General features: G+C 38.7%; 1 protein-coding gene across 3 annotated transcripts; it reads left to right on the top strand.

Moving 5' to 3' along the window:
* The first annotated feature begins 882 nt into the window (after window positions 1-882).
* Window positions 883-8849, top strand: znf592 (zinc finger protein 592). Of its 3 annotated transcripts, none has more exons than XM_041997319.1 (9): window positions 883-952; window positions 2036-4266; window positions 4638-4816; window positions 4903-5076; window positions 5162-5321; window positions 5565-5825; window positions 6161-6273; window positions 6364-6505; window positions 6621-8849. In XM_041997319.1, the coding sequence occupies exons 2-9, from the start codon at window positions 2056-2058 to the stop codon at window positions 7047-7049; spliced, it is 3669 nt and encodes a 1222-aa protein (XP_041853253.1). In that variant the 5' UTR covers window positions 883-952; window positions 2036-2055; the 3' UTR covers window positions 7050-8849. The 3 variants fall into 3 exon arrangements, with proteins under 3 accessions (XP_041853253.1, XP_041853251.1, XP_041853252.1); XM_041997317.1 differs by lacking the exon at window positions 883-952 and adding an exon at window positions 1228-1499; XM_041997318.1 differs by lacking the exon at window positions 883-952 and adding an exon at window positions 1228-1573.
* Window positions 8850-9081: the final 232 nt, after the last annotated feature.

Genomic DNA, 9081 nt, shown 5'->3' with positions numbered 1-9081 from the left:
TTTTAGTGCAGCTTCAGTAACTGAAGTCATTCTTTTAGTGGTCACTGTGCAATCATGTGCCACCAGATATAAAATATTAATTTTTGCTGTCAAGTTATCAGCTGTTGGACACAAAAAGGTTATTGTCTTCTATTCAAAGCAGGTTTAATTTATCTAAAACTGAACTGAATCAATAACATACTATCCAACAAATTAGTTAAGTATTTATGATTCTTAATTCATAGTCTAACTAAATTAATTTGTTTAGTCTGAAGTAAAATTACAACTGACTTTGCAGTTCACCTCATATATTTGTCATACCATTTTATTTCATTGCTAATATTGGGTACATTCTTCATAAAGTCTTTCTATTTTCCCTGTCTGGTACCAAAAGGCTGCACGATTGTCAATGTCGCAGGCATTGTTGTTACTACAGCACCACTGTAAGAAGTGTGAATGGCCTGTTGAAAACCTAAGTATATTCCCTGAGTAATGTCTTGCAGGGTTTTTTTCTTTTTTTCTTTTTTGTTTTGTTATATATATATATATATATATATATATCAGAGAATTTTGTAATGATACAAAAGTTTGGTAACATGGGGATCAACAAATATCTGAGTAGTCTTTAGTGCAATATTAACAACAGTTTAAATCATATTGTCACATAGTTGCCTTAAGAAAGTGTCATTGGGACAAACACATAGGTCATGTCCAAAGTACAGAAGGAAATGTGGCATTTAACATCATCATCCTGGAATTTATGGCTACTGTTTATTACTGTTTGTGTACATTTACTTCACCTTTATTTTACTTGCCAGGAAAACCAATACACCAAAACAAGGTTATGAACCCTTTATTATTTTATTTTTGTCTGTAATTCCCCTGATTGACACTGTATTCAGGCCGGGTCACAATGGATGGAAGTACATGGGACATAAGCCTTCGCACGTGAGACATTTTGATCAGACACAGGGCAAATTTATAACAATATAACATAACTCATTTGAAGTGTCTTAATTTTATTTCAGTTTAGCATTGTGATCATTTAGTTATTCTAAATTATTGTTAATTTTTCATAACACACCACGTGCTAGTTTAGTTTTGACCTTTTTTTTTTGTATGATTTACCAGCCATACAGACAGTGGAAGACCTTTAAGGAATTCCGTATGGAAGTTTACATTCATACACTGAGTATGAACAAAAGAAGGGTGCTGTAAGCAAGCATACAGTTGTGCTGCTTATATCGTTGGACTTTCAAGCGAGATGTGCATTGTAGTTAAGTGATTTGATTAACTTGAAGCGTTGGTTTTCTCTTTAACATTTATTAATTTAATCGGCCGACTCGTTTACATATGAAACTGAAGCTACATTATCATTCACTTTTGGCCTGTACGTCAGCGCTGAGGGCTCGAACAAAGTATTCGTACAGGAAAAGGAAAACCAAGTTGACGTTAGTAGCTTTTAGCATAGCCTTTAGCCTAGGTTAGCTGTGAAACCCTAAAGCAACCCAGCCTAGCCGGTAAGCACTAACCGACCGAAGTTAATAGCTGTTTAACCAATTTATTAGTGCGTTGAAAATAATCGGAGCAAATGGTAAGTGTCTTGTGTCTTGCACTAGTAAGACCAAAGTTTAACAGCTTGGCAAAATTGTTTGCGCGGTAGCATCTTGCTCACGTAGCTTGCTAACTTGTCGTCTTGGCTCCGATATATGTAGCTGTACACTTACTTGGCTTGTACAAATGCTATGAACCTAACAGTTTGCATTAAACGTCATGTTGGTTGTGCTTTATGGGGTTTTTCTGTCTCACTTGTTTTGCCACAAAGTAGAAACATTAGCTGCAGTGAGCCACCACATCTTGACGTAAAGCTAAGCTGATTAGCCTAGGCTAACATGAGCTTTGAGGACGTTACCCAAGTAGTAAACAGAAGTTATTTAATAGCTGTGAATTGTATCAGCTGTTTTATAAGCTCCAACTATAAGGAGTACTCTTTTAATTGAAACTGGAATTTATGTGAAAACGTACTATTACAACTTATATTCTATGTGTTTTGTAGGTTTATGAGAATGTGCAGCCATGGGTGACATGAAAACCCCAGATTTTGATGATCTGCTGGCAGCCTTTGATATCCCAGATGCCACAGGACTGGATGCCAAAGAGCCTATCCAGGGAAGTCATGAGGAGGCAGAAAGTCAGCTGAAACACACAGGGATGTGTCTGGATGACAGCTTACTGAGTAACCAAGATACCGCAACAACAGACATCCCCGTTATAAGTGTAATAGTTAAAAACACAAGTCGGCAAGGGTCATTGGAAGGTTTCAATGACAGGCTTCACTCAGGACCAGCACTGCACAATGGATTCCAGGGACCGGGGACCTGCACTGACCCTGCAAAATCAAGCAGCACTGGCTTTTCCAAATCACTTGTGTTTGCTTTAAATGGGGAGAGTTCAAGAGAACTCTCTGTAGAGGCTCCTGTTCAGCAAAAACCTGATGGAACGCCAATATTGTCCCAGTCAAATTCACAAATTAGTCCCATTTCCAGTCCAGATTCTGAGGACACTCTGTGTAGTAGGGATGAAATGCTCTCAAAACAAGAAACACCCAGTTTTCAAGCAGCTCCTGTTTTGGTGGAAACGTCAGTCCCAGACAATCACAAAGAAATGGACCTTTGTATATTTGATAGCTGTCCCGATTACACTCACGGAGGTAGAGTAGAGAATGGCCAAAGTGAGAACCCCTCTGACATGTGTGTCAGTAATCAAATAGAGAAAACACCTAGTGAAACCAGTGCATTGCCCCATCAAAGCAATAACCGGAGCTTTATTGAGACCAACAACAATTTAGGAAACACAGTAGATGTGACTGCCTCTTATTCACCTGTCACATCTCAGACACCAAAGTTGTCTTTTTGTCTTGAGGCTCTGGTTGCTCTAAACGCTAGAAAAGATCCCAGTGAGCAGAATAGTTCCAGAGTGTCCTCTGCGATTCAGAAGGATTGCGTTAAAGCTAGCCCCAAGGTTCCCATATCCCCACGAAGCCCCAGAAGTCCACTTGAAGTAGTGAAACGATTAATAAAACCCTCTGACAGCCCTGTGAGCATTGGCAGTGATAGCAGTGGCAAAGGATCACCTGCAGTTTTGTCTGGGTCACCCCCAGCCATACCCAGGGTCAGAATCAAGACGATTAAAACCACATCTGGGCAGATCAAACGCACAGTCACCAGTGTGCTACCTGACTCGGAGACAGATGAAATTCACTCTGCTTATGAATCCTCTCCATCTCAGAGTATGATTAGTGAAGATTCTTACTGCAATGTGTCTCCTCATCAGTCTCATACCGGTGATTACGTTGTTGGGATACAGACTAATAACAACCCAGCTAACACATCTTCACCAAAGGTTTTACACAGAAAGTCTGAAGTAAAATCTGAGGAAAAAAGGAAGTCTGCATCATTGTTTCATAATCCCACTGGTCATGTCAAAAGATCTTCTGCACATCAGGTGCAGAAACCAAAGAGAGCATCAGCTACAAGAGGCCATACAACTAATACAAATTTCCTTCCAAAAGCAATGCACTTAGCCAGTCTAAATCTGGTCCCTCATAGTGTTGCTGCTTCAGTAGCTGCACGGTCCATCTCCCATCAACAGAGTCAATACACACTTTCTTCTTCAGTGTGCAGTACTGTCCCCTTGGTGCATCAGATCAAAACTGCCAGTTCATTTCCCCGTACAGCTCCTTCAAACACAGCTGCAGAAACCTTAAGCAGACTTTTAAAGAACATTAACCCTATTCCTGTACATGTGCCCAACTTGAACCCACCTCCAGAGAGCGACATCAGCCTACCACCCCATGGATATTGCTGTCTTGAGTGTGGGGACTCCTTTGGGGTTGAAAGAAGTCTTGCGTATCATTACAGCAGGAGGAGCGTTCACATTGAAGTAGGATGTACACACTGTGGAAAGACTTTGGTTTTCTTTAACAAGTGTGCCTTGTTGGCACATGCACGTGAGCACAAACACAACGGCATGGTGATGCAGTGCACGCAACTCCATGTAAAACCCATATCGGAGGAGAATATGTTTGTACCACTGAGTACTGTGTCGATGAATGCAGGCTCTCACACCCCGGCATTGTTCTCACCCAAAAGTGAACCCGTCTTGCCATTATACGTGGAAAATGTCATTCAGCACAGATTCCATTGTGTGGAGTGTAACAAGCAGTTACCTGACAGTAAAGCACTAGCAGGCCACTACCAGAAGTCCTCAGAAGATTTGGAAGGACTGGTGAGTAGATTTTTTGTTGAAATATGAAAGTAATAATTTTTTATTTTATATTGTCAGCGTGTCAAATTGGAAGACTAAAAATTCTTAGGTCCATTTTACAATGCAAAACTCGATTTTTGCATTTGTGGCAGCAGGATGAAGTTTAAAGTATTTACGGCAAACAACTTGACTACTGTTAAAATGTCCTAAACAGCAGGCTGTGGCACCGATGAATGAACGTTATTATTTTTTAGCTCGATCAAAAATACTTGTGTTTTAATTTTTGACAGAAGAGTTGAAAATATCAAGAGTTATCCTGTAAAGGCCCTTTTTTTTTTTAACTTTCTGCTCTCATATATCCTTTTTGTACTTCTTTTCTGTCATCACAACAGATTTGTAAAGTGTGCTCAATGTTGTTACCCAACAAATGCAGCTTCAGAGCTCACCAACGCCTTCATGCACATAAGTCCCCTTTCTGCTGTCCTGAATGTGGTGCCTTGAGTCGTTCTGCAGACATACAGAAGCATGTCAGAGAAAACTGTCTGCATTATGCCCGCAAGGCTTGGTACAAGTAAGTAATCTAGCAAAATACAGGCTTTATTAATTATACAGTTAAGTGTTAAAATAAAATTGCATTATTTCTTTTTTTAATTTTAGATGTCTTCACTGTGAAATTGTATTCAAAACCCTGGAAGGTCAAAAGACTCACATTGAAGAGAAACACTGTGAAGTCTTTTACAAGTGCTCCGTCTGTCCAGTTGCCTTCAAGACCTCTGACAGCTGTGAAGTACATTTAAAAAATAAACACAGTGCTTCCAAACAATCACCTCAGTAAGTTAGCATCTAATGGCTTGACTGTTTTGAAGTTGTTCAGATCCTCTTGTATGTCGTTAAAACTGTTCTTTCTCTTTTGCAGGTTAGTCTTTAAGTGCTCGTGTGAGGTGGTTTTCAAGAAAAAGAAGCTACTTTTTCAGCACTTCTATCAGGATGCCAACAAGCGAGTTACATGCATATTTAAGTGTCCAGAATGCAACTGTGTTTTTCCACAAAAGCGGCTTTTTATGCAGCATTTCAATGTTAGTCCTAAATTTATTTCTGAAGAACAGATCCTTTGTATGATTTTTAGTTTAAAATAATCTTCAAGTGATTTCTATACTCTTGGTTGAATAAAGTAAAAAAAAAATATTAAATGTATATAGCGCACACCTCATGTCTAATATTTGGTATAAAAAGTATCTGCAGTGAACTGTGATTAAGAAGGAGACTTCAAGGTTGTTGTATAACTCTTGTAACATTGTTTTTTTTTCTATGTTTTGCAGGGTGTGCATGCTGGAAACATTGCAGCAGAGACAGAAAAGGACACTAGAGATAAAGACCAAACTAACTGGCGTCTGGATTCACATTCTGTCCAACAACAGAAGAGTCACAACCCTCGTAAAATCACTGATAGTCCCAGAAAAAAATCAGAGCAGAACGGCAAACCACGCATAAAACCCAGTGGCTGGACCTGTGGAGAGTGTCTGCAGTGGTTCACTGAGCGAGAATCCTACATTTCTCATGTGAAGACCAACCATGGAAAGGTAAAAAGGGTAAATTAATCCATTTGCTGATGTGTGTTAGAATTGGATTGTAGCCGATGGGTTCCCTGATCGTGTCTGGACACACGAATCTGATCTGATCATTTCTGATTTGGCTGCAGTTGTTTTAATTGGCTGTAGCAGTGTTAACCCTGTATATCAAACCAAGCTATTAGGTTATTATTAGTTAATTATAAATGTTTTTTAAAAAGCAATAATTTGAGAATTGACCCTTTCAATGAAGGTTACCACAACTGTGGTTATTAACTGCAGTCTGTTATCGTTGTCTATTCAGAATCTTTAATTTTGCTTATTATTTTTAACTTTTCTGTCAACAGCCAGTGAGGAAGTATCCATGCCGACACTGTGAGCAGTCATTCAACTCTGCAACCAGTCTAAGAAGACATGTTCGCAGTGACCATGATGGAAAAAGGAGAATTTACACTTGTTGGTAAGTGTTGATAACCATTTAAATGAAGGAATAATTCTTGTCAAAGTAATTTGTTTTGATAAAATGTTATTTTTTCCCCACATACAATAGGTATTGCACAGATACCAAGACAACATTCACAACAAGTGTGATGTTGAAGAACCACATAAGCCTTATGCATGGAATTAAAAACCCGGATCTTAGTCAAATGCCTAAAACATCCAACCAGGAATGCAAAAAAGCTCTGGGCAAGGTAGTTATTGTTTTTGTTGTTTTTTTTTATTGACATAAAAACTAACTACAGACTAAAATGCTAATATAATATAATTTAGTGGCCAGCATTAAAGACTCTTGTTTGTGATTCCCAGGGGCTCGTTTCAGCGACACCTGCTGTGGACACGCAGACTGACCACCAGGATCACACTGATATCGAGGTTCCTTCAGCAAAACGTCTCAAAACTCAGTTTCGTTGTTCAAAATGCGGTTTTATCACAGATGACCGCACAGAGTTCCAGCAGCATATACCTCAGCATAAAACAGATAAAAACACTCCTCAGTGCCTTTACTGCGGCCTGTGTTTCACGTCTGTTCTGTCTCTCAATAGACATCTTTTTATTGTCCACAAAGTCAAAGATCTGGAGGAAGAGGAGAAGGGGGAGGCAAATGTTGGGGAAAAGGATCAGGGTGATCAGCCACTTATATCAGCTGAGGCTGGTAAGGTAAATGAATCTACACCTTTGCTGGGAGAAAAGCCAGAAAGTCTTAGCTGTACTAAGACATCAGACTGTCACGTATAACTATCTACGTTGAGCTTCCCTGCAGCCTGATATACCTTCCTAGAAGGTACATCACTGCAGCACAGACTTAGTCCACTGCTCACTGCTTTGCTTTGCTAGTGGATCAAGCATTTTAGATGCAGGGGGCATCAGTAAAATCAGCTTTGCTCATAATGCTAACTCAAAAACAATATTCAACAATATTAAAAAACAATATATGCAAACCCCAGGTTCAGTGCTTATACTAATTATCTCCTCCTTACATTGCCTCAGATAGCTGCAGAGTTAATCCACATTTTTTTAAAGCAACTTCAGGAATCCCACCTCCAACTAAGACTTTGGGGCAGGCTACACTGCAGACATAGACACACTAAGTCAGGCCTTAGGCTCTGCTTTCATCTGGTATTGAAGCATGTATTCTGCTTCAACAAGGACTGTTGTGAAGATTTTGAGCTTTTAAGTTCAAACTTTTTATTTTTTGTAAGCAGTACAGTATATTTAAGGAGATCCATATTATTTGATAACGAGCAGCATTTTTATACTATTTTCATTCATTTCATTTAACCTTGCATGTTTGCAATCTATTAACCAAGCCTCTCAGATACAACTGCACTCATATTATTTTTTCCTTTAATTTTTTATGCTCAGGAATGTATGTCATTAAGTATGGTATGGATCAGTACAACAGTAAAATGTTACATTTTCATCATTGCAATCAATGATAATTGTCTTGGTATTGCCTGAATGGGTTTCAGGATGGAATTGTTGTGAAATGACTATGTTGCAAGTACTTTGCAGTTCAAATACGGTATTTCTGTCACAGTTAATTACAAAACAAAATGTAGGTCAGTATTCAGTTAATAGCACTCCTTCATTTATGGTAAAAATGTCATTGAAGTAGTGTCCTGTGAGACCACATACAGGTAGAGCTGTTGAAGTTGGATAAATGCTAGTTAAGCATTTCAAAAGAAACTTTATGTTTGAAGGTGCACATTATGTTCCAGATTTGGCCTTTTTTGTGGGAGTTTGGAAGAAATTATTACATTTGTGCTGCAGCAGTATTGAAAATACCTCAGATTGCCAGAAGTGTATTTTCTTTGGCGAGCGAACGTCAGTGTTGTGTCAAATCAGGGTACATTGTCTTGGGTAATCTAGAGCAGGGGTGAGAGTGAACTTTGGTGGCACATTAGTGAGATTCTGTTTTATAAATCACAACCTGGTAATGTGACTTCATAGATAATTTCAGAGGAAACGTCATAGGTTAGTTATAAAAACACCTCTTGTTTGCAGGTTCTGATTTGTGAAGCAGCACTTTTTGTTCTGTGTTGTCCACATGACAGTTCCTACCTCCATAGAAAATGGCAGTGATTGTTAAATGTCTCAAAAGCTTTGAGAAGTTAATCTCAGTGCAATGTAAAATAAAAATCTATATCTAGTTTATAAAGTAAGTATTATCCCACATTTTAAGATTTTATAAATTATTTTGGGAACGATATTAAGGCTTTATGGTCATATTGACTTAATTGACAAGTGAACTTTTCTATGAAAGTGCTGTATGTGTCCTTAACCACACTGCAGCTATTTGCCTGCAGTGGCAGAAAACAATTCACGTTTTGCTCTTTGTAATACTTCATGATATTTGTACTTTTGATACTGCGTACAGGGAGGAGTTGTATATGAAAGAAACATGTACATAAGGTAACCAATGACACTTGGATTCACTGCATTTCCTAAGCCATTACATCTGTTCAGCATGCAGTGGCCCCTGTGCCTTGCTGTTATGTTTACGTAAAGTACTTTCAAATAAACAGGTGCATTTAATTATCTGCTCAGCCTTCTGTCTTGTGTCACAGAAAATGTATTAAACTGCTGAATGCGAAGGAGGAAAACATTGAATGGTACTTGAATGTGACAAGCCTTGGTTTTGCAGTGACGTCACGTACCTTAGAACCATCATAAGGCACTTAAATGTGCATCGTGCATCCAATAAGCAACAGTGACAGATGGTTGACCTCATCACATCAGAATATTAAGCCCAACCCTATTTCACTAT

Source organism: Melanotaenia boesemani, chromosome 10 (genome assembly GCF_017639745.1).
Source record: "Melanotaenia boesemani isolate fMelBoe1 chromosome 10, fMelBoe1.pri, whole genome shotgun sequence".
Classification (NCBI taxonomy): domain Eukaryota; kingdom Metazoa; phylum Chordata; class Actinopteri; order Atheriniformes; family Melanotaeniidae; genus Melanotaenia; species Melanotaenia boesemani.
This window is presented reverse-complemented; position numbering and strand designations above follow the sequence as displayed.